Below are 22,554 nucleotides of genomic sequence, written 5' to 3' on the forward strand. Positions count from 1 at the left end.
GGCCGGCGGCGCCGGCGGCATCTTGATATGGTGTGGAATCTTGACCTTGACAGGGATCGTAGTCGTCGGCGCCGGTGTCGCGACCGGTGTCGGCGTCGTCACGGCAATCGGTGCCGTTGTGGCCACCTGCGGCGACGTCGTCACGGTCGACGAGCTCGACGAAGTGGTCACGACCGCGATGGCCGCGGCGGCGCCAGCGACAATAACAAACGCGCCAACGCCGAGCAGAAGCTTCTTCTTCTACAGCACAAGCACCATGCGTTTGGGCACCTCGTGGTCTCGACTACGCACCGTGCTCGAGGTCTTGGGTGGGCGGGCGTCCAGCGGCGACTCCATCTCGCTTGCGCACTACCCGGTCGCTTTTGCACTGATCGGCTCCGTATGGATTTCCCAATCAACCGAAATTTTGTTTGGCCGCCTGGTTCGACGACAACATAAAAATCTCAAGCGTCATTGACCGAGCGTAGACTAGCACTGTGGCTACCGTGTTACTATCCGCCGCGACACCGCTGGCACGCCCATCCCGACGGCCTCTTGCTGCGTCGCCAGCTCGCTTGCTGATTGCTGTTCGGGCTCGACCAGATTGCTGCCGGCAAAAAGATGATCATTACACGGCAGAGCGCCAGTGTCACCGTCTGGTGCTGCTGATGCCTTGTGCGTGAGAATACTTAACCTCGTGGCTGCGATAATGACGGAAGCTCCTGCCCTATCGTCCGAGGTGGAGGTTATGGACGATACCTCGCGAGCGATTGGTGGGGGGCACGCTGGGCCACGAGCCGCATTGCACTGGCGACTGCTGCGACGACGCACTGCTGATCGAAATTGCACTTGGCGTTAGTATCGCCAACGGTTGGCGCAACATTGTTATAGGAATCCTGGTAGGAATCTATGAAACTTTGGCGGGCGTTGAGAATGGAGACAGGCGCACGGTCATGATCCTACAATTGCGTCGTTCTCTTTATTATACCACGTCTACGTATACTTCGCACTAGTAGAACCATCTTTTCACTTTGTTCATTGTTCAGCCGAGCAATACACCTGCAGCCGGCTAAACTCCAAGTTCGCACCGAGGACTGCAGTTGAAGGTGAAACCAGTGCGACAACCAAGTCTCTCGTCTCGTCAAGTGTTCTCGTGACGTGCAATGAGGATAGTAGTTGCCACTTGGCTTGCCTCGCAGCATCCTTGGGCGAAGAGTTTTAGTTGCCAGAACTGAGGCTCCTAGTGGCACCGAGGATCTTGTCAGTCTTTGCGTTTCGACAACGCACCTTGGTGGCCAGAAATTGTGCTCAAGACGCAGATGCACCTAGTCGACTACATTTTGTCCAGTCGGTTGGTTCCTGCTTTGCACGCTGGAGGTTCGAGCCCCGTCGGTGTTGTCACTGTCTTCTCCTTCCCAGTGGCGTTGGCATCGAAGCCTTCAATTCGGTTCTTGTCAAATGTATTAGTGCCGGTGCCACAAGGCGTCAATGCCCAGGAAAGAACCACCACCAACGTCGTCCTCTCAACAACACCCATCCCACAAATTTGGGGTCCACCACGAAAAGGATACTCCGTGGACGCAGCTCATTGGCAACGACCAAGCGCTGGTGCCAACTCGCACGCAGTCAGCCGGCCTGTACGTAGGCGAGGCCTTCGAGTTGTGTGTGTTTCCCCATTTGGTTTCATTGCGTGCTCGCTGGATCGATCGACAATTGAACAACCCACATCGATGTTGGTAGTAAACGTCTACTAGTATTGATAAAGGCAAAATACGACACATTTAGGGGGCGCCGTAGTGTGACCGGTTCGTAAAGACAACGTGCTGGTACGACGGCGCGCAGAACGGGAACGCAATGTTGGTGTCGGTGGGCGAGAAGAGCGTGATGCCGGTCGTGATGGTCACATAGATCGCCAGCACGATCGTCACGAGGATCGAAATGACGCCAAACACCTTCTCCGCAAGGGACAAGGTCGGGTAAAACTTCTTGATGTAGAACGCCATGGGCAAAATGATGCAACACGTGGCGGTCGCAGACGCACCGACGAAATCCAGGAGGTCGCTAAACTTGTCCTTGAAGACGATCGCAATGACGACGCAGATGGCGACAATGACCGTCCGGACAAACGCAGCCTTGACGTACGCACCGGGCTTGGCGTAGGCCACCATCGGGTCGTAATGACGGTCCTCGTCAGTCGACTCCTTGGGCGTCTCGAGGTCGATCGCGTCCGAGTAGGTCGCATCCTCTTCCTTGTGCATGCCGAGGCAGTAGCGCTCGGCCATGAAGAGCGTCGGGAAGAGCACAAGGCCAAATGCAATCACAATGTGAAGCAGCATAAAGATGTACGACATGACAATGCCGCCGCGGTCGGCTTCGAACCCGAGGTTGGTGTCGGAAATCGCAAAGAGGAGGTTGCCGGGAATTTGGCACCCAATCTTGTAGTCGCCGAGGACCGCGACGAGGAGAAAGCAGAGCGAGACCAGCACCAAGGTGACGACGATGACACGCGGCATGCGCTCCGGCTGCGAGTGCTCGCGCTGAAGCGTCGGAACGATCGTACCGGCGGCGTAGGCGAGCGAGAGCGACCCAAAGGCGGTTGTGACGGCAGCCAAATCGATCTCGGGGGTCGGCGGTGACACACCGTTGGGTACGTGGACATTGTCGAGGAGGAGGTAGATGGCGATGCCGTCGGCGAGGAGGACACCGAGGCAGCCGGCGGCGGCCTGCGACGCGCTCTCCTTCACCGTCGGCACCAAGCACACGGGCAGCATCGAGATGGCCATGAAGATGATCCACGTCACGTCCGAGAACGTGTGCGGAAAAAGCACCGTCATGATTTGGCCACCGAGGATCAGAAACATGATGGGCGACATGGTGCACGCGAGAATGTGCGCGATCGTCATGATGATGCGACCGGGCGTGCCGTAGACCCAGCCACCGACGTCACCGAGCGTCTTGACGTGCTTGGGCGCAATGAGCATGAGCTTGGAGATGCAAACGGACGCGTAGATGTTGATGGCGGCCATGAAGATGGTGGCCAGCGTCGCCCAGACGTAGCCGGCGCGGGCGTAGTTAGACGGCATCGAGAGAGTCCCGATACCGCAGACAACACAGAAGAGCGAGAAGCCCGTCTTGACGTCTTCCAACGTCATAAAGGGGCCCGACATGGTGCGGCTTGGGCAGAGGGCGGGTAATTGAATTCTGGCGTCGTGTTTCGACACCTAGTTGGCACCCAGACAAGTGTGTTAATTTCTCATGGCCGATGCTGCCTCTTCTTCGGCGCCTGCGACACCTGGTGCAAAGATACCTGCCCTGTCGCGGCTGACCTGCGTTTCGTGCAGCCACCGGTTTCGTTTATAATCACACTATTTAACGTCGTACGTTGTAAGGACCAATCGTCGCGCGCTTGAATAGTACACTATCTGGACGACGGAAATAGTGTACAACATAGTTGAAGTTGCCATTTTGGTGGTGCCAGCGCTGCATACGCCGCCGGCATTTCTGATCAAAGTGTACACTATTCGTCGTCCAACCTCGCGTGGACGCTGCTACGATGGCTTTATCGCATACCGTGTTCCTCGTCGCCATACATTCTTGCAAAACGTCGTTCAAGTATGGACAACATTGCTGGCGGGCGTCCGTCGACGACAAGTGGCTTCGCACACGATGACGGACGCCATGGCCACGCCTCGACATATGGAGCGTGACGTGTACAGCATGGAGCGCGCGCACCTAGGCAATTACCCAGCCCGCATGACCACAAGCTTTGGCACCAAGTTCGCGGGCGGTTCTTGGGCGTCAATCGTGGCTGGAAACAAAGAAAAAGCTCTCGGTGTTCGTTGACGCAGCGCTCGACTACGTACACATCTGGGCTCGTTTGCGCGTGAAGGCGGGTGCGCTTGGATACATGTTGCCCACCCAATCGCGAGCTCACGCATACTAGAGCTAAACTAGAGCTAAACTATATCACAATGTTGTCCAGTTTGGTATTGCAACCGTGTACTAGTACTAGTATATCAGATATCGTGGCGCTGGAGCGCTTGACGATACGGCATTTGTCGATGTTAACTACCCCGGGTTGAGCCCTCTCCCCGGTGTCAGGCGCCCGGTGTCGTATTCATCAAAACTGATCTGGCGTAGCCGTGCACACGACGGCACCATGCCCAACCATGGCAGCTTCAAGCCTCGTAAAGTTAGTCCGTTGAGTACATTAAAATTGAAAGTGGGTGTGGTTGGTGAAGACGTAGTGCTGGAACTCGGCCGCGCAGTACGGGAAGCACACTGCCGCCGCGTCCGCGGGCGCAAAGAGGTTGGTGCCTGTCTGAATCGTCACGTAAATGGCCAGCGCAGTCGTCACGACGATCGACACGAGCGCAAACACCTTCTCAAGCAACGGCAACGTGGCGTAAAATTGCTTGAGGTAGAACACCATGGGCAGAATGATGCAGCACGTCGACGTGGTCGACGCGCCGACGAAATCCAGAAGGTCGCTAAACTTGTTCTTGAAGACGATCGCAATGACGACGCAGACGATGACAATGACCGTCCGGACGATCGCCGCCTTGAGGTACGCGCCGGGTGCCTTGTACGCCTCGCTGGCATCGTAGTGCGCTTCCGACTCGTCCGTCGTCGCACTGTCTTTTGGCGTCTCGACGTCAATGTACTCGGGTTGCGCCGCCTCCTTGTGCATCCCAAGAAGCACGCGCTCAAAGAAGAAGAGCGTTGGGAAGAGCACGAGGCCAAACGCGATCGCAATGTGGATAAACATAAACAGATAGGCGAGGATGATGCCGCCGCGCGACGCGGTGAAGCCGAGCTTGTCGCCGGTAATCGCAAAGAGGAGGTTGCCAGGAATCTGGCAGCCGACCTTGAAGTCGCCGAGGACCGAGACGAGAAGAAAAAAGACCGAGACAATCGTCAGCGTCACGGTGATGACGCGCGGCATGCGCTCGGGCTGCGAGTGCTCGCGCTGGAGCGTTGGGATGATGGTGCCGGCTGCGTACGCGAGCGAGAGCGACCCAAAAGCCGTCGTGATACCGCTCAGTGTGATCTCGGGACGCGGCGCCGAGACACCTTCTGGAGCGTTGACGTTGGTGCCGAGTAGGTACAAGGCAATGCCGTCGGCGAGAATGATGCCAATAGCACCTGCGGTCGCAGTGCCCGCACTTTCTTGCACTGTTGGAACGAGGCAGAGCGGGAGGAGCGAGGCGGCCATGAGGATGATCCACGTCGTGTCGTCGTACGAGCTCGGGAAGAGCTCGACCAGAATCGATCCGCCAAGCACGAGAAACATGATGGACGCCATCGTGCATGATAAAAGGTACGCAACCGTCATGGCCGCGCGTCCATATGCGCCAAAGACCCAGTCACCAATGTCACCGAGCGTCTTGACGCCCCGCGGCGCCGCGAGCATGAGCTTGGAGATGCAAACCGAGGCGTAGACGTTGATGGCCGCCATAAACACGGTGGCGATCGTCGCCCAGACGTAGCCGGCGCGGGCGTAGTTGGCCGGCATCGAGAGGGTGCCGATGCCGCAGACAACGCAGAAGAGCGAGAAGCACGTCTTGATGTCTTCGGTCGTCAGGAACGGAGACTTGGCCATGATGCCAACACACCGGATTGCAATGTGGTGGCTCTGGCGCTCGCGTTGTGAAGAGCACGTCGACATGCGACAAAGCTTGCAATATGGTTTGAGCACTGCGACGCATTTCCAACACTATTCGGCGATATACTACCAAATGGCCAATCAGACGTGACCATTGGTGTACAGTATTTGGCCCGCGAGCAATAGTGTATCTGGCGGCAGTGCGAAACGTCGGGGGTAGGGTATCCGGATACGTGTCGGTTTCGGCAAACGCACGCGCCCGTTTCTAGTCGCGATTACGTCGATGAATAACGCCATGTACAAAATGTACACAAATGTCTAGCGATGGAGAATACAATATCATGTATTGGAGCGCGTCGACGTAGTAGTATCCAGTGGTAGGTGCTCAATGGTCAGAGTTGAGAGGTAGTAGTCCTAGGGACACCCAGTATAACACATGTGCGATACACTGCGACTGGCACGCGCTGCGTTGCGTGCGTTGGTATGAGTGCTCTCACATGGGACACGCCGGCTATAGATAACACTCGTACGAGCAACAGCTTCTCGTGGCGTCTCGCTTGGCGTGCGCGTCGTGCATCGTTGCTCGCTGGTGACCGCCTATACCGCGCGATCGGTAACGTCCATCTCGACTGTGGACACGTTGTCTTGGCGTAAATGGAACACGAAATAAATTACAGGTTGCTAGCTTAGAACTTGTAATGGGTCTGATTTGTGTACACAACCTGCTGGAACTGCGCGGGGCAGTACGGAAAGATGACGGCCGAGTCGGACGGCGAGAAGAGGTTGATGCCCGTCTTGATCGAGACGTAGACCGCGAGGATGCTCGTGACAATGATCGAAACGATCGCAAACACCTTCTCCGGCATCTTGACCGACGGCCAAAACGTCTTGAGGTAAAACACCATGGGCAGGATCATGCAGCTCGTCGACGTGGCCGACGCGCCGACAAAATCCAGAAGGTCGCCAAACTTGTCCTTGAACGCAATCGCAATCACGACGCAGAGCGCAACGACAATCGTGCGGACAAAAGCAGCCTTGAGGTACGAACCCGGCGCAGCGTAGGCGGCCATGCCGTCTTCGTGTTCGTGCTGGTGCGCCGCACCTTCCTTAGGCGTCTCGAGGTCGATCATCTCGGCGTCCTTCTCATCGACCGGTTCTTGCTTGTGGAGGCCGAGGAAGATGCGTTCGCAGAGGAACATGGCGGGGAAGAGCACGAGCGCAAATGCAATCACAATGTGGAGGTGCATGAAGAGGAAGGCGAGGATGACACCGCCACGCGACGCGTTGAAGCCGAGCTTGGTACCCGTGATGGCAAAGAGGAGGTTGCCCGGAATTTGGCAGCCGACCTTGTAGTCGCCGAGGATCGACACGAGGAGGAAGAAGAGCGACACGATCGTGAGCGTCACCGTGATGACACGCGGCATGCGGGCTGGCTCGCTGTGTTCACGCTGGAGCGACGGGATAATGATACCAGCCGCGTACGCAAGCGAGAGCGAGCCAAAGACCATCGTGACGCCGCTGAGCGAGAGCTCGGGCGACGGCGGCGAGACGTTTTCCGGGACATCGACGTTGGCGATGAGGAGGTAGATGGCGATGGCGTCCGCAAGAATGATACCGATCGCGCCAGCCGCGGCCTGGCCCGCGCTCTCCTTGAGCGTCGGGACGAGGCAAATCGGAAGGAGCGAGAGACCCATCAAGATGATCCACGTCGTGTCGTCGTACGAGTCGGGAAACAAGACCGTGAGGATCGTGCCGCCAAGGACGAGGAACATGATGGGCGCCATCGTGCACACGAGCATGTGCCCGATCACGATCGAGATGCGGCCCGGGAGGCCGAACACCCAGCCACCAATGTCACCGAGTGTCTTGACGTTCTTGGGCGCGACGAGCATGAGCTTCGAGATGCAAACAGACGCGTAGACGTTGATCGAGGCCATGAAGATGGTCGCGATCGTCGCCCAAGCGTAGCCGGCGCGGGCGTAGTTGCCCGGCATCGAGAGGGTGCCGATACCACAGACGACGCAGAAGAGCGAGAAGCCCGTCTTGATGTCTTCAATGGTCATAAAGGGTCCGGCCATCGCGGTCAAAAGCTGAAATTGAATTGTGCGCCGTTCGAGCCAAGGGTCAATTCGCGACGTTTGCTCACCGCTGGAATCCGCGCCTGCAAATCCAATGCAGAGCCGGCGTCACTTTCTCAGACCCCGAGGGTGGGACACGTCGGCGTCCCACTGTCTTTACCTTATCATACGTTTTGCACTTCGTGTACCTCGTTGCACACTATTTCATTGCGATAACGTGGAGCATACACATATCAAGAGAAATGGCCCGCGAGATGCCACGAGAAGACGAACGCATTTATTCGGAAATAGTGTATGTAATCACCAGAAGCGTCCCCAGATGCTGCCTTATCCCAGGTGCGACGGCACCCAGATGGGTATTTAGGGTAAGGCGATTGCACAAACGGGTCGGCGAGCGCTCGAGCGCCAATAGATCGACTTGATTGCAAATGTTTGGTCCATTTGAAAGCGGTAAATTAGTCGATTAGTAGCGCTACAACGACTGAAACGTCGCTTGAAGGTACCCACAGCATCGCAGGATCAAAGCCGCAGGAATATGCACGCGGACGACAAACCCGCAGCACCAGAGCTCGCAGCACCTTGACAACCATCAAGGTGGTCGATGACGGACGCCGCAAGCGAATCAACAATACTTGTGTGGTTCGATCATCGTACGTCGAGAAGACGCGCCCAAGTGACAAGGGGCGGCGTGGCCATGCAACCGAGACTATTGCCCTTGAAGGCAGAGACGTACTCACGCGATTTCGCCTACCACAGGGTTCTCGTACGCGCAAATCTGAGTTTGCGAGTAGCTTTCGTTTTCAACGCCCACGGCCGCTCGGCCTCATCTCTGCTGCGATGCACAGCAGGCAAGCAGTCCCTCGGACCCGAAAGAACCCACCCACATGCCGACAACCCATGTTCGATGCCGATGATGCGTGTGCCTGTAGAGTAATCTGAGGAACACCTTTCCAAGAGACTATGCATCAGCTTGGATGCGTTGTACATTTGGGTCCTACCAGGCCTAAGCATACAAACTGCAGAGCTCCGTGGTCGTCGTGCTCTTCCGGATCGTGATCCCCGAACAGCAGAAGCTCCGAGCGCACAGCCACCTTGGAAGGATTATCTTGGTAGGGTTAGGGAAGGCACAGGAACGTGCCACGTCATCGCAGAGTGCTACGCGATCATGAGCCGACAAACGAGCCTGGTGAATTAGCTTCACGTCAACGGCCCCCACCGATGCATTTCTGATGTGTATCTTCATGGTCGAGGCAAATACGCCCTTTCGATTCGACTCAGGGTCACGATCATCAAAACCAAAATGCGACTGGGGCAACTCTATGCGTCAGGAAGGAAAAGGGTTGTCCGAAGGGGGCACCCAGGGGTGACGGGTGGTACAGACTCCCGTGGGCGCTGCCTCCACGACAAATGTCATATTACTACTACTTAAAACATCACAACACTATACTGCAAGCACCTAGTGCTTGGTGCTGTAGTACGTCGTGTTGGTGTAGACCATCTTTTGGTACTCGGCCGGGCAGTACGGGAAGTGGATCGTCGGGTCGGCCGGCGACGGCGTGAAGAGCGCCTTGCCCGTCTGGATCGAGACGTAGACGGCAAGGAACGAGATGACAATGAGGATGAAGATGCTCGCAATCTTCTCGAAGAGGCCCATCGTCTTGTGGAACGCCTTCATGTTGAAGACGACCGGAAGGATCATGCAGCCGAGCGCGGTCGACGAGGCGCCGACAAAGTTGAGCAGGTCGTTAAAGTGGTCCTTCCAGATGATCGCAATGACCGTGCAGATGGACACTTGGCAAAAGCGCATGATGCACGCTTTGAGGTAGTCGCGGCTGGACGCGTACATGGGAGCCGCGCTCGCGTCGTCGGGCTTGCCGGTCTCGAGCGCAACGTCGTCCTTCATGACCGGGGTTTCCAAGTCCTCAAAGCCCGACTGGCGCGCCTCGAGCGTAAACTGCTCCTTGTGGAAGCCAAAGATGATGCGCTCGAAAATGTAAAACGTCGGGAAGAGAATGACAGCAAACGCGATCGTGCAGTGGAGCTGCATGAAGAGGAAGGCGAGGACGATGCCGCCGCGGGGCGCTTCGAACCCGAGCTTGGTGCCCGTGATGGCAAAGAGGAGGTTGCCGGGAATCTGGCAGCCGACGTTGTGGACACCGGCAAACGAAATGGCCAAGAAGAGCACCGAGCAAAAGCCGAGAGTCACCAAGATAACGCGCGGCATGCGCTCCGGCTGCGTATGTTCGCGCTGCAGGGCCGGGATGACGACACCGGCCGAGTAGCCGAGCGAGAGGTTGCCAAAGACGGACGTGATACCGTCAAACGAAAGCGCGGGCTTGGGCGTGGCAAGGCCCGCGGGGATGTTGTCCATGCTGCTGAGAAGCACGTAGAGCGCGACAAAGTCGGCGAGAAGCGTGCCAAGCGCACCGGCGGCGGCCGTACCGGCGCTCTCCTTGAGCGACGGCATCATGCAGATGGGCAGCAGCGTGATGGCCATGAGGATGATCCACGTCTCGGGCGAAAACGTCTCGGGGAAGAGCACGTCGAGGAGCGAGCCGCCGAGGACAAGGAACGCAATCGGTACCATGCAGCACACGAGGAGCTGCGAGAGCGTCGTGATGTAGCGACCCGGCTTGCCGTAGAGCCACTCGCCAATATCGCCATACGTGCGCACGTACTTGGGCGCCGCGAGCATGACCTTGGAGACGCAGACGGTCGAGTAGAGGTTGATGGCCGCCATGAGCAAGAGCGCGGCGGTCGCCCAGTAGTAGCCAGCGCGGGCGTAGTTGGCCGGCATGCCGAGCGTACCGATGCCATAGACAACACAGTAGAGGTTGAAGCAGAGCTTGAGATCTTCGAGCGTCAGAAACGCCATGCTGAGATGGTGTCGAATTGGAAAATGCAAAGTGGCTCAAGTGACGGGAAGCCCGCCACCCGTTCGAGGCGCCAAAGACGGTTTCGGTCCCACTCGTTCTTCCGGCGCCTCGAGACCACCAGCTGGTGCGAGCGTAGCCAACGGGGAGGCTGGACAGGCGGGCTGCTATGTCACTTGAGCTTTGGTCGAGTGACACCCAAGAATGCTGCCTTGCCGTTGGTGGAAATCTATAAAACCTAGTTGACATGTCCCGCACAAGGTCCAAGCATTCGGAGCACACAAAGCGTCTGGAGCCTCAACACGCCTCTCACGACGCAGATATCGTGTTACCTGGCGCTGTCTCGGCGCGACGACGATGTGGCAGCGTTGCGCCGCCTCGTGTTTCACGGCCAAATTTGTCATCTTACGATCCTGGATCTTGTTCGATTTGGGGAGCGGTAAGCTGCAGACGTGCGACGGGTCGTCATTTTCTGCACCACTTTAAAGCAAAGATACTTACTCGAGCGTGGCACAACAGCAGAGCGTCCCACGCTGCCACGAGTCGGGCGCGCAGTACACGATGCCAGGAAAATGCCGATCTTTCGACCGTAAAGTGCAAAGTCAGCGATGCGAGCGAGGTTCGAAGCGGATACCAACTGCATCTCGACCAACGACACGGGCAGGTGGCAACATGGACCGGAACCGCTAGCTTTGGCTGCAACTTGGATGGGTACGCAACGCATTTACCGCTCTCCATGGAGCCCGATCCCTACGCCGGGATGCGGTAAAGCAGTGCGTTATCGACGGAGGCTGTTTACTATCCTGCGTACCACCGCATTGGAAAGCGTTTCTGATTGAAATCTGATCGAGACCGTCACAGCTGCGCTCGTCTTCTCGGAAATCAGTGATGATCACCAAGATCTTAGTGTGTATGTGGCGGCTGCGAGGATAAGAAAGCGCTAAGATGTTGCCTTGATTCTTGAGGAAGCAAGTCGACAGATCTTGCCCTTTACCGTGCGAGTCCAACACTGCCTTTGGGGATGATCGAAATGGACGCACTTCAACAAGCGCGCCGCCTTTCGATTCCTACCCACTAATAGTACCTAGTACTACGCTAGAGGTTAGTGAGCACTGCGACGAAGATTTGCGGCACGTATGAGGAGGGATTACCGACTTGCAAGCGAGAGCGGTTGCAATTTGTCGCTGCAAAGATCCTCCCAACAGTGGAAGCTACTACACCTGAAAGGCGAATAGACGTCTGGTTGAGTCGACAGAGGACTTCCATGGAGCTCGACGAGCCGGTTGCAGTTGCACCGTACACTGGGTGTCCGTCCTCGCACTCGAATACGCCTGCCCACCACCAGTGAGCACCTCGGTGGCAACGTTCAGCACTGGTAACTGCATCGATGGAGTGGACCCAGCGCGGTGACGGTGCTTGGCCAACTGATATGTGCGAAGCCAGCCAGCGATTAGCACCACAGGCATTTGTCGGTGCGTCGGCCTTCTCTCCGCTATTGTGAGCAAAGGGCAATTGAAACCTAGCATACGTGGCAGCCATGGCCTCGACGTTCGTGTTGAAGAGCCAGCCGCTCATCGAGTACAGTAGTCATTCGGTGCAGTCTGCCTCGTGCGGCACGCCTCGGCGTCCCCACCCTGGTGCCTTACAGCATTCAACTATATAGGAGGACTCAAGTGGAGGCAGGCGAGAACGGCTTGAACGACTCTATGCATGATCTGCCGTTTGCGTCGATGCCGGCAACTCCATGCTTGCACGATCGTCTTTGGATGCGGACAAGCCGAGCATACCTCACATCTCTCACCTTCTGACGCACCTCCACGCTCGGGTAACTGGGTGGAACAGGACACGAGGAAATATTCGCTTGTAAAGGCTATGTGAGCTCGAGATGGGAGAGGCGGCGGTACCGACGCAGCTCCTCAGCACGTTCTATGGCTCGTCGAATACAGCGACGCGGCCGCGACCATGACCCTGCAGAAGATCAAGTGAGGCTTCGTCTTCTTCCTTTGCTGTGCAAACCACCACCATCATGCTCATTAAACGAACAAATTCCGTTCAAAATGTGGGACGTCATGATTACCCCGCAAATTTATAGTTGTCCATCGTGTCGATATTGTACCCGCGGAGCTTGAGCTCGACAATCGTATCGCGAAACATAGTTGCGAGTGCCTTGGTGCTATAGTGGTAGTCGTGGGCGAGCACGACGACGCCGAGCCGGCGCGCGCCATCCTTGTTGGGTCCATCAAAATTGTGTTCGACCGCTTGGACAATGCGGCACTTTTCAGCGTCGAGGTCGCGCATGTGGTCCTTGTCCCAGCGCCAATCGATGTCCCAGCCAAAGACGGCCCACGGTTTGCCCTGGAACGTCTCGTTCTTGCACGCAAGATGGCTGCCGCCCACGAGTTGGTCGGCAATACCGGTGCGCAGCGTCTGCTCGGCGCCCGACTCGGCGCCGTAGAGCGACCACTTGTAGTTTTTACCTGGCACACGCCACACGTTCGTGCACGGCAGCCGTGCGAGGCTCCAGATATTCGAGAGTTGGCGCGCATACTGCGCCAGCTCTTCCTTCGTGTCCCACAGTGTGTCGTTGGCCCACGCCTCTTGAAAGTGCAGCGCGCCACGTACAAAGTCCGAGGTCGCGTCGCTGCCACACGACGCGTACTTGTCAGCGATCTTGGTGAGCGCTGCCATCTTGGCGTACTCGCATTTCGTCGACGCCTCGTCGTAAAAGTGCGTGTCCGAGTGCGACGCGAGCACGTGCCCTTTCTTGATCGTCCAGACGGAGAGCTCGGTGATCTTGGGCTTGGCCTCGGGCTTGCACTGCAGCGTGAGCTCATATTTGGTCTCGGGCCCGCAAAAGTTGTAGCCCGACTCGAAGAACGTGACCTTGAACGGCGTTTGGTCGAGCGCCTCGAGGAGGTTTTGCCGACCGACCACCGATGGCCCGTCATCCATGGTCATGTACACGGTCTCGCCGGCCTTGACTTGACGCCCTCGCGGACACGAGATGGCCGTCGGCACCGGCGACAGAGGCGTGTACGGCGGCAGCTTGATGTTGCCAGGGACCCGTGGTGGCAACGTTGTCGGCGGTGGTGTCGTCGGTGGTGGCACCGTCGTCGGTGGCGGTATCGTGCTCGGGACGGGTGTTGTCGCGGGTGAAGGCGCCGGCGATGGGATGCCCACGCGGTCGTAGACGTCGAGCGCGACGGCGACGACGTGCCATGCAAGCGCGAGGCCAAACATCGCCGGCGGAATCACAGCAGATGTCGCTCGCAACTCGCGCCAGGTACCCAATTAGGACTTTCTAGGGCAAAGTCAGGCCAGAACCAGGATTCCAAGCGACGACCATGTGCAGCAGGTCCTTCCTCAAACATTTATACCGCGACCACAAATATATTTAAATATCAATAAATACTCTAGTAATTGTATGCAGTGATAGGCATGACGACGACATTTCGAAGCATGTGATTCCATACGCCCAGCGCTGACGTGGCGCGAGTAATGCTGGCGAGAGTGGCCACACGTGGCACGTGGATAGGCAGAGATGGTATCCTGTCCGAATCTCATTGGCGTCTGGCTGGGCCCGAGCTTTCTCGTAGCTCGCATGGCGACGGGCCCGAGGCCCGAGCACGCAAAAGCCATCGATCGACATCATACACATCGATCTTTACACTTTTAGGCGATCGATCGTGTCCATGGCGTACCCCCGTAGCTTCAACTCGACGAGGAGGTCACGGAACATGGCAGCATTCTCAGGCGTGTTGTAGTGATAATCGTGGCCGAGCACAACGACCGCTTGACCCCGGCGCGGGTCGCGGCCAGTCCGGCTGAACTCGTGCTCGATCACTTGGACCATCCGGCACATCTCGGCGTGGGTGTCCTTGAGCTCTTTCCACGCCCACTCGACGTCCCACCCGGTCGTGAACCACGGCTTGCCCATGAATGCCTCGGGCTTGCACTTGTTGGTGCCGGTTGCAATTGCATCGGCAACGCCGATCCGCGCCGCCTTCTCGGCCGCTGACGTCTCGTGGCCCCAGCCTATGTCAAACTTGTAGTCGCCCGCCATGCGCCACACGTTGGAGCACGGCAGCCGCGCGTACGTCCACATATTGGCGACTTGCTTGGCGTACGCTGCCTTCTCGTCGGTGCTTTCCCAGAGCGCGTCGTCGGCGAGCGCCATGGTTTCTTGGAAGCGCAGCGCGCCCCGTACAATGTCGGCGGTCGCGTCACGGCCACACGATGCGTACTGCGGCGGCACGTTGGTCATCTCGCTCATCTTGATATAGGCGCAGTAACCCGTGCTCCGGTCGTACAGGTGCGAGTCCGAATGCGCGGCGAGCATGTGGCCCTGCTTGATGGTCCACGCCCAGAGCTCGATGGCCGGCAACTTGGCCGCGTCGTCGCAGTCGAGCACGAGGCCGCTCGTTTGCGGACAAATGTTGTACGCGCTTTCGTAAAAGGTGATTTTCTCGGAAATGTGGCTGAGCGCTTGGAGGAGGTACTTGCGGCTGCCAATGCTCGGGCCGTCGTCGAGCGTCATGTACACCGTGTCGCCGGCCTTGACCTTGCGGCCCGCCGGACACGAGATGGTCGACGGCAGCGGCTTGGCGGGCGGCGACGGTGGCAGCTTGGCTAGGCCCACGAGCTTCTTGAGCACTGGGACGATCGTTTTGTTTGTGGCATTCGTCGGCGCGGACGTCGGGGCAACGACGACGGCCGGCGGTGCCGACGGCGCCGGTGTCGCCTCCAGTGTGTTGACGGGACTCGACGACGGCGACGTGAGCGTCCAGATCGCAATCGCAGCGTTCCACAAGACGAGGCTGCCGAACATGGTGACGGTAGGGACTGCCGTTCGCAGTGGAGATGAAAATTTGAACTATAGCCGTTGGATTGTACTAGAGGCTTGCATCAATGGCCCTTGAGACCGGGCATCCTGCCAGATGGATAAGCGTTGCATACACGCCAAAATGGTCGCCGGTTCGATCCTCTTCGACTGCACGACCAGTCAATTAAGCCAAGGGCACACTGCAACCTCGAAATGCACCGACCCGATCGACAGTAGCGGGCACTTCGCAGCGTCGTTATTGCCCTTGTGGTGCTATCTTCTGTGGCGACGCGGACTGCTGATCCCTATCGTGGGTATGGCAAGTCCTCGATCACATGGAGAGTGGTCGGATTGCGCGTCCCCTGCGAAACGTTGACGCCGGCGTTCCTGAGTACGCTCGAGTGGTCATGTCGTCAAGTCGAAATTTGTATCGAGACATGTTAGCTCCTTGGGACGAACAACGTCCTGCGAGCGCTTCTTCTATGGGCATGGCTTGAACACCACGGTACAATCGCGCTCCAACGAACCCGCTAGGAATGCGTATGGCAGGCCTGCGCGCGCAATGGCGCTCTGAGCTTCGATGGGCAACGTTCAGTGCGGGCTTGCCCTCGTCTTGTGGTTTGCCATGTATGTCGTCAACGCTCGTAGAGTAGTCAGGCGATTAACCCTTACCCGGACAACCGGTTCAACGCTTCCTATTAATACCAGCTGCCATGACCGCCAAGGCGTACGTCGATGGCCTCCTCCGCGACGCCTGCGCCAACGTCGTTGCTCGCGTCGCGGACGACCGACCGTCGATCCCCGAGCCCCCCGACGACGATGACAACGCTCCGAACGAGATGGACGCGTCACCGGACGAGGAATTTGTCCCTTGTTGGCAGCAGGAGCGAGACGAGACCGATGCGGACGACCCATGTGTCGGGTGGTCCACGTGCGAGGTGGCCCATGACGTGGCGACGGCTTTTGTCGATGCAATACTGGCGTCAGAGCAGCTCTACCTCCGAGCCAGCCCCGAACGTTGTGAGGAGCTAGAGCCTCTTCTAGACCCACCGACCCTGCAGGAATTGCGTGCTCCAAACGACGAGCCTCCCAGTAGTGGCCCGATCGACGAGCCGTGTGCTGAAATCGAACCACCCACCACAACACCCACGGTCACGGACGACGCTGTTCCTGCGATGCAAGCATCTTCATCCGAGAGCGGTTCCGCCACTGCAAGAGACGTCACCACTGCTCCGTTGCCAGTCCAAGCACCGTCACCCGTGCAAGTATCGTCACCGCTCAAAGCTCCGAAAGCTATTCACAAGGCGGGTCGGCCGTACCCCGTGGCCCCTTCGACGACCAAGCCAGCGACTACGTACGTGCAGGCTTGACATGGAGCGACCCTGACAATCGTGTACGTAGGCGGACAAAGCGACCGATGCCGCCGTCCATCGGACTCAAGCAACTCACGCCACCCCCCTCCTTTGCGTCGCTGGACATCTACCCCCAAGTGCTCACCGACGTCTCAATCTTCCCCGCGAGTCCGCGCAACGACAACCAGCCCGACGCCTTCGCATCCGCGTGCACCAAGCCGCCGTCGATGGCCAAGAGCTCACCAAAGAAGCTCGACCCGATCGTCTTCCGCGGCGGCAAGTACAAGGCGTACTTTGCCTCTGGTCGCAGCGACGCGTCTCCTCGGGCCCGGCGTCTCAAGGCCGACGCCATTGTTACGACAACGCGTCACCACGACGGGTCGCCCGGGCCCCACCACCAAGTGTCGGGGTTTTGCCGGCAGTGCCTCCTCTACGGCGACATGCGCAAGCTCGCCGAGTGCAGCGAACACAACTATTTCCCGCCCAAGTCGATCGCGTAGACGACAATGTGTACATCAACAGAAGATAGTATGCTAAATATCAAGCAACGTCGTACAAGCCAGCGACCTCAAGCTCGCGGATGCGGCGGCGGTCCGCGTCCAGAACGGTCGCGTCCGCATGGATGAGGAGGATGCTGCCGGGCGTCGTAAACATATCGATGGTTGGCTTGAGGCGGTCGCCGGGCTTGAGCAAGAGGTCTTTGCGCAGAAACGATGGCATGGCCGTGATTTCCTTGAGGCCCGGGTACCCCTGGAGGACGCCTTCGACGTACGAGACGAGCATGACCTCGCAGCCATACTGCGGCAGCGCCAGCGGCTACAAAAGACACCCAAAATCAATCTCAATCTCAAAAAACAAAACACCAGTACCCGCTCGGGCAGCGCGTCAAAGACACTGTGGCGACCGAGGTACACGTCGACCGTCACGTCAACCTGGTTGTAGCCGACGCACGTGTCGGCGATCGGGACCCACGCGCCTTCGCCGCCATGGCAGCGCGCGCCAACCTCGATCAGCACGGGCGAGCCGCGGCAAAACTTGACTTCGCCGTGGCCCGGCCCGTGCTCAAACCCAAGCGCGTCGAGGACTGTAAACTGATAGTCGATGAGCGCGTCGACAAGGCCGGGCGTCGCGGGCACGATCGAGAGGCCAAAGTACACAAAGGCGGCGTCGTTCACGCGGCGCTTGTCGTACTTCCAGATGGCCGTCACCTTGTGCTTGCCGTTGCACGACACAGTGTCGATCACGTACTCGTCGCCTTCGAGAAACTCTTGGACGAGCACGGCTTCGTTCGTGAGGCCGAGGCCGTTGATCTTGCCGAGGATCGTGTGGAACGTGTCTTTTGCTTCGTCGAGCGAGAGACAGAGCGTGACATCTTCCGTGCCCGCGCTGTTGACGGGCTTGAGCACCACCTCAAACGTCTCCATCGCCAAGCGATCGATAAACGCTTTTACTTGCGCCCACGTCGTGCACTTGGCTTGCTGTACGGCGCGGACACCGGCGTCTCGGAGCGTCTCGCCCATGAGGTACTTGTCCCGGCGCGCCAGCGTGTGCTCCATCTTGTTGCGCGTCAAGTTGAGGAGCGTCCCGAGCTCGTCCGCGAGGAGGACGCCCGTCTCGGCGCCAGGAAGCACCGCGATGATGTTGGCCCGTCGGTGCTCGATTGCATCGGCGACGCGCTGCAAAAGCACCGACGTCGAGCTTGCGTCGCCCGTGTGCTCGGCCGTCGCCGCAAACTGCAGCGTGAGTCCATCTGGCACCAGACTCGCAACACCTTCCATCTTGTCGAGCCGGTCGCTGTACAGGCAGATGCACGCATAGCCGCGGCGGGTCACACGCTCGGCGACCACCGCGCCCGTCGAGAACGGGTCGACGACAACGACCACCTATCCAATATGGCTTCGGCCACCACGACCCAAAGAGATACGACGGAGCTACCTCGAGCGGGTCTAGGACCGGACACGACGGCTCGATCGCGTACAAACCGTCGTGCTCCAGCGCACGGATGCGTGCATAGTCCGCCTCCAAAATGTCCTTGGAGGCGTGGACGAGCAAGATGCTGCCCGGCGTGTCAAACATGTCGCGCGTCGGCACGACGCGGTCGCCCACTTTGGCGTGAAAGCTACTGGAGACATACGAGCCCAGTCGCGTAATCTCGTCGAGGCCCGGCAGCGCCGTGAGCGTGCCATGCTCGTAGGCCACGAGCATGGCCTCGCAGCCGTGTGCGCGCAACGTCGCGGGCACGACCGGGAGCGCGTCAAACGCCGGCTTGTCAAAGTACGCGTCGAGCGTCACGCCGACTTGGTTGTAGCCAATGCACGGCGTCACGATCGGGATGTACGTGCCTTCGCCGCCATGGCAGCGCGCGCCAATCTCGACGAGGCACGGCTCACCGTGGACAAACTTGACTTCGGCGTGTCCCGGGCCGATGCGGATCTCGAGCGCATCAAGGACCTGCAAAATGTACGCAATGAGGCGCTGCGCCACGTCGCTCGACGCGTCGCGCAAGAGGACGCCATAGTAGACAAACGGCGCGCCATTGACCGGCCGCTTGTCGTACTCCCAGACCGCCACGACCTTGTGCACACCGTCGCGCGAGACGGTATCCACGACGTACTCGGTGCCGACGAGGTACTCTTGGACGAGCGTTGCTGTGTTTGCGAGGCCGAGGTGGTTGATCTTGCCCTGGATGTTGCCAAACGCGGCGCGGACCTCGTCCATGGACCGGCACAGCGTCACGTCGTCGCTGCCCGCGCTCTCGACGGGCTTGACAATCACCTACGACCGCATCTCGATCAGAGGCAACGTGAAGGTTGAAGAGGTACCTCGAACGGATCCGGGCGCAAGTCGTTTTCGAGAAACGCCACAATCTCATTCCACGTCGTCGCCGAACACTGCTTGACCGCGCGCAACTTGGCCGCTCGGATCTTCTCGCCCATGAGGTACTTGTTGCGCCGCGCTTCCGTGCCTTTGGCGCCGTTGGAAGCCAGTCCCATGCGATCCGAGAGACGGTCGGCGAGGCACACGCCTGTCTCGGCGCCGGGCAGGACGCCCAGAATCGGGACGCCCACCTTCTTCAAGGCCGCGATCGTAGCCTCGAGCGCCGCGTCCGACTTGTCGGCGCCTACATAGAGTATCGTTGGCCACAAGAGTAGAGAGGGTATGCGTCGCTACCGTTGTGGTAGATTTCGGTCGTAAACTGCTGCCGCACGTCGGCGCGAATGTGCTGGATGAGCGGCTTCATGACGACAAGCGTGTCGCTGTAGAGCGCAATGCACGTGTACTCGCGCTTCATGACCTCTTCCGCGAGCACCATGCCCGTCGAGAACGGGTCGACAACGACGATTGCGTGGCTGCCGCTATCCAGCTCTGGGATCGCAGAGAGGCCGAGGCTCTGCGCATCGCGCTCTTCCTTGGCATTGAAGTAGCGCTTGTGCAAGACGTCGCGGACCGCATCTTGGGTCTGGCGCATGCGCGGGTCAAAGGTTGCAGCGCGGCTGAGCTTCTTAAAGTCGGCGTGCGGGTGCGGGTGGTGCGGCAGCGGAATGCTCTTCCGCGGCAAGTGGATGCGCTCGTCAAAGGTCACGGCGCGCTGGTCGGCGCTAAGGAGGCGGAAGGACGACGGCGCGCGCGGGCTCGGCGCCGGCGACGCGCTGCTCTCGGTGGCGGCGACCGTCGGCGACGCGGCCGCAGAGTTGCTGTTGCCCATGGCGTTGGCGGAATATTCGCAAATGGAGATCCGCCAACGTTGTGCGCAAGGAAATTTCGAAACGATCCACGGTTCAACCACACGACATTTTTCTCGTTTTCACGTCTTTAACGTATTGTTTGTATGCAACATTTAATATTTACAATATTATGTTGAGTTTAGAAAAGATCCAAGGTTTTTTAAAGTGTCTTTTAATCGAGAAAAAGACACGGCAAATTGGAGGACCGGTTTCAGCGGCGTGGCTCTTGTAACGGTTGGATCCACGTACTAGCGACGAACTAGAAGGGACTGACTAACTAATTACACGCTAGGAGCGAGTCGACTACGTTTTTTGCGTCCAAGGGCAGGGAAACAGAAAGAGCGGGCGACGACCACGACTTCAACATCGCGCGCTGGTCCCAAGCCAAAGATTCCGCCAGTGGCTTAGCTCTCGGGAGTATACTTGGAGGGATGGGGTAGCCAAGATACGAGCGAACGCTGGAGGTCGTCGTGTGGATGGCGCATGCTTCTCAGACCCGCAGCGGCGTCGAGTGCCGCAGTATCTTGACCGTGGCACGACTGGACGTGCGATCGTGGCCATCACTTCAACTTGGTTCCTCTATCCTTTTATAGACTAGTCCATTCATTCTGAGAGGATAAAAATCGAACCCGCGTTCTTTTTTTTGGCGTCGTTGTTCGTGGATGCTGTGCTGTCGAATATGCAGGACGGAAGAAGACCAAGTTGACGCCGAGCTGCACGGTGGGAAGAACAGCCAGCAACGACCAGAGCTGCATACGATGTATGTGTACTTGGTTATTCATCGTGGGCAAAGGTGAGAGCTCGTATGGCTTACTCGCCGTCCTTCCCAGACAAGTTGGAGATGATGGCGATGAGCGTATCCGCGATGAAGCGCGGGAGGCGACGGTGCAGCAGCTTGCGCCACACAACTATCAAGTTGATACACACGTGAATATATCAAGTGCCGCGCGTACAGGTCAAGAAGAGCGACACGAGGAGCATGCGCACGTAGCGCAGCTGGAGCCACTGCGTCGCGCTCGTCCACGTCTGCAGCACTAACACACACGCTTGGTCGCGCGATTCGAGGTGCGCACGTACCAAGTTCTTCGGCGCGAAAGACCACTGAGCGCTCGACAATCGCCTGGAGCTGGTAGTGCTTCTCACGCAAAAGCGCGAGCTCCAACTACACGGCACAATGCGTATACGCATTGTCGAGACGAACGCACCTTGTGTTCGTGCACTTGGGCTTCGCTCGCCTTGAGCGCCTCGGTGGTGTGCGTTCGGACAAGGTCCAGCTGCCGCAGCTCGCGGGAGAAATGAGCATTCTACATCGCTTCAGCCCATTGCAGTGTGCCATCTCGCCGCGCTACCGTGTCGTGCGTGAGCGTGTTGACAGCGTCAGCCAGCGCCTCGTGGTCGACCACCTGCGTCTGGAGCTTGGTCTTGATCGCATCGAGCTCCTGCGCAAAGGCCGGGAGCCGGTCCATGAGCGGCGGCGGCGTCGCGGGCGCCACTTCCGACGTCGCGCGACGCAAGCTCGGGCTCCGGCGCCAATTGTCCACCTATGGGCGCATTAGCCGTCGGCGATGCCAGCCGCATACGAGGTCGTCGAGCGTCTTGATGTACTGCTGCATGGCCTGCTCCTTGCTGAGGTCGCCAAGCGCCTGCCACTTTTCCCTGCGCACCATGGCACCTCGAGCAAAATGCGTCATGTCGACTACGTACCACGCCGCCAGCTCCAGCGTGTCGGTCGGCGCCTCGGTCGTGCACGCGCCGATCGTCGCTTGCTGGAAGAGCGCGTCCAAGGCGATGCGAACGGGCGACGCAGCATTCTTGAGAATGCCATGCGGCCCTACGCCGCCAGGATGGGTCATGCATCGTCGCCGCTGCTGCTGTACCTTGGTACGTCTGGAGGAAGAGGACGGCGGACGAGAAGTCCGACTCGAGCGACTGGCGCATCTTGACGACGGACGTCAGCGACCGCTTTGGCTGGAACGGCGACAGCAGCATATCTCTACCTGGCAGACGCGGCCCGGCCTCGCGACCTGTTACGTCAACAAATAAACCTCTTACATTCGATACTTGTATGCGTTTCAAGAGGTTTCTCGCCTGACATCTTGAAGTTAGCTTTTTGTATCGGC

General features: G+C 58.6%; 9 protein-coding genes across 9 annotated transcripts; 1 reads left to right on the plus strand and 8 right to left on the minus strand.

Moving 5' to 3' along the window:
* Window positions 1–1,692: 1,692 nt before the first annotated feature.
* SDRG_04923 (hypothetical protein) lies at window positions 1,693–3,293 on the minus strand. Its single transcript, XM_008610616.1, has one exon. It carries the CDS (start codon window positions 3,144–3,146, stop codon window positions 1,761–1,763), a length of 1,386 nt encoding a protein of 461 aa, XP_008608838.1. The 5' UTR covers window positions 3,147–3,293; the 3' UTR covers window positions 1,693–1,760.
* Window positions 3,294–4,161: 868 nt separating this feature from the next.
* Window positions 4,162–5,643, minus strand: SDRG_04924 (hypothetical protein). Its single transcript, XM_008610617.1, has one exon. It carries the CDS (start codon window positions 5,579–5,581, stop codon window positions 4,190–4,192), a length of 1,392 nt encoding a protein of 463 aa, XP_008608839.1. The 5' UTR covers window positions 5,582–5,643; the 3' UTR covers window positions 4,162–4,189.
* A 589-nt stretch (window positions 5,644–6,232) lies between these two features.
* SDRG_04925 (hypothetical protein) lies at window positions 6,233–7,807 on the minus strand. The gene has a single exon (XM_008610618.1). It carries the CDS (start codon window positions 7,660–7,662, stop codon window positions 6,271–6,273), a length of 1,392 nt encoding a protein of 463 aa, XP_008608840.1. The 5' UTR covers window positions 7,663–7,807; the 3' UTR covers window positions 6,233–6,270.
* A 1,179-nt stretch (window positions 7,808–8,986) lies between these two features.
* Window positions 8,987–10,555, minus strand: SDRG_04926 (hypothetical protein). Its single transcript, XM_008610619.1, has one exon. The coding sequence runs from the start codon at window positions 10,535–10,537 to the stop codon at window positions 9,119–9,121; it is 1,419 nt and encodes a 472-aa protein (XP_008608841.1). The 5' UTR covers window positions 10,538–10,555; the 3' UTR covers window positions 8,987–9,118.
* A 2,026-nt stretch (window positions 10,556–12,581) lies between these two features.
* SDRG_04927 (hypothetical protein) lies at window positions 12,582–13,823 on the minus strand. The gene has a single exon (XM_008610620.1). The coding sequence runs from the start codon at window positions 13,773–13,775 to the stop codon at window positions 12,609–12,611; it is 1,167 nt and encodes a 388-aa protein (XP_008608842.1). The 5' UTR covers window positions 13,776–13,823; the 3' UTR covers window positions 12,582–12,608.
* Window positions 13,824–14,177: 354 nt separating this feature from the next.
* Window positions 14,178–15,983, minus strand: SDRG_04928 (hypothetical protein). The gene is made up of 2 exons (XM_008610621.1): window positions 15,885–15,983; window positions 14,178–15,837 (listed from the first exon to the last, which is right to left on the minus strand). Exon 2 carries the CDS (start codon window positions 15,361–15,363, stop codon window positions 14,200–14,202), a length of 1,164 nt encoding a protein of 387 aa, XP_008608843.1. The 5' UTR covers window positions 15,364–15,837; window positions 15,885–15,983; the 3' UTR covers window positions 14,178–14,199.
* A 64-nt stretch (window positions 15,984–16,047) lies between these two features.
* Window positions 16,048–17,271, plus strand: SDRG_04929 (hypothetical protein). The gene is made up of 2 exons (XM_008610622.1): window positions 16,048–16,711; window positions 16,759–17,271. Exons 1-2 carry the CDS (start codon window positions 16,071–16,073, stop codon window positions 17,207–17,209), a joined length of 1,092 nt encoding a protein of 363 aa, XP_008608844.1. The 5' UTR covers window positions 16,048–16,070; the 3' UTR covers window positions 17,210–17,271.
* Window positions 17,250–20,415, minus strand: SDRG_04930 (hypothetical protein; the record flags this gene model as incomplete). The annotated part of the gene is made up of 5 exons (XM_008610623.1): window positions 17,250–17,525; window positions 17,579–18,592; window positions 18,645–19,484; window positions 19,532–19,830; window positions 19,881–20,415. 5 exons carry the CDS (start codon window positions 20,413–20,415, stop codon window positions 17,250–17,252), a joined length of 2,964 nt encoding a protein of 987 aa, XP_008608845.1.
* Window positions 20,416–20,856: 441 nt separating this feature from the next.
* Window positions 20,857–22,487, minus strand: SDRG_04931 (hypothetical protein). The gene is made up of 9 exons (XM_008610624.1): window positions 22,312–22,487; window positions 22,139–22,265; window positions 22,015–22,090; window positions 21,784–21,975; window positions 21,640–21,738; window positions 21,512–21,596; window positions 21,388–21,468; window positions 21,064–21,342; window positions 20,857–21,013 (listed from the first exon to the last, which is right to left on the minus strand). The coding sequence occupies exons 1-8, from the start codon at window positions 22,421–22,423 to the stop codon at window positions 21,245–21,247; spliced, it is 870 nt and encodes a 289-aa protein (XP_008608846.1). The 5' UTR covers window positions 22,424–22,487; the 3' UTR covers window positions 20,857–21,013; window positions 21,064–21,244.
* Window positions 22,488–22,554: the final 67 nt, after the last annotated feature.

The sequence above is a fragment of the Saprolegnia diclina genome (assembly GCF_000281045.1).
Source record: "Saprolegnia diclina VS20 unplaced genomic scaffold supercont1.12, whole genome shotgun sequence".
Lineage (NCBI taxonomy): Eukaryota > Oomycota > Saprolegniomycetes > Saprolegniales > Saprolegniaceae > Saprolegnia > Saprolegnia diclina.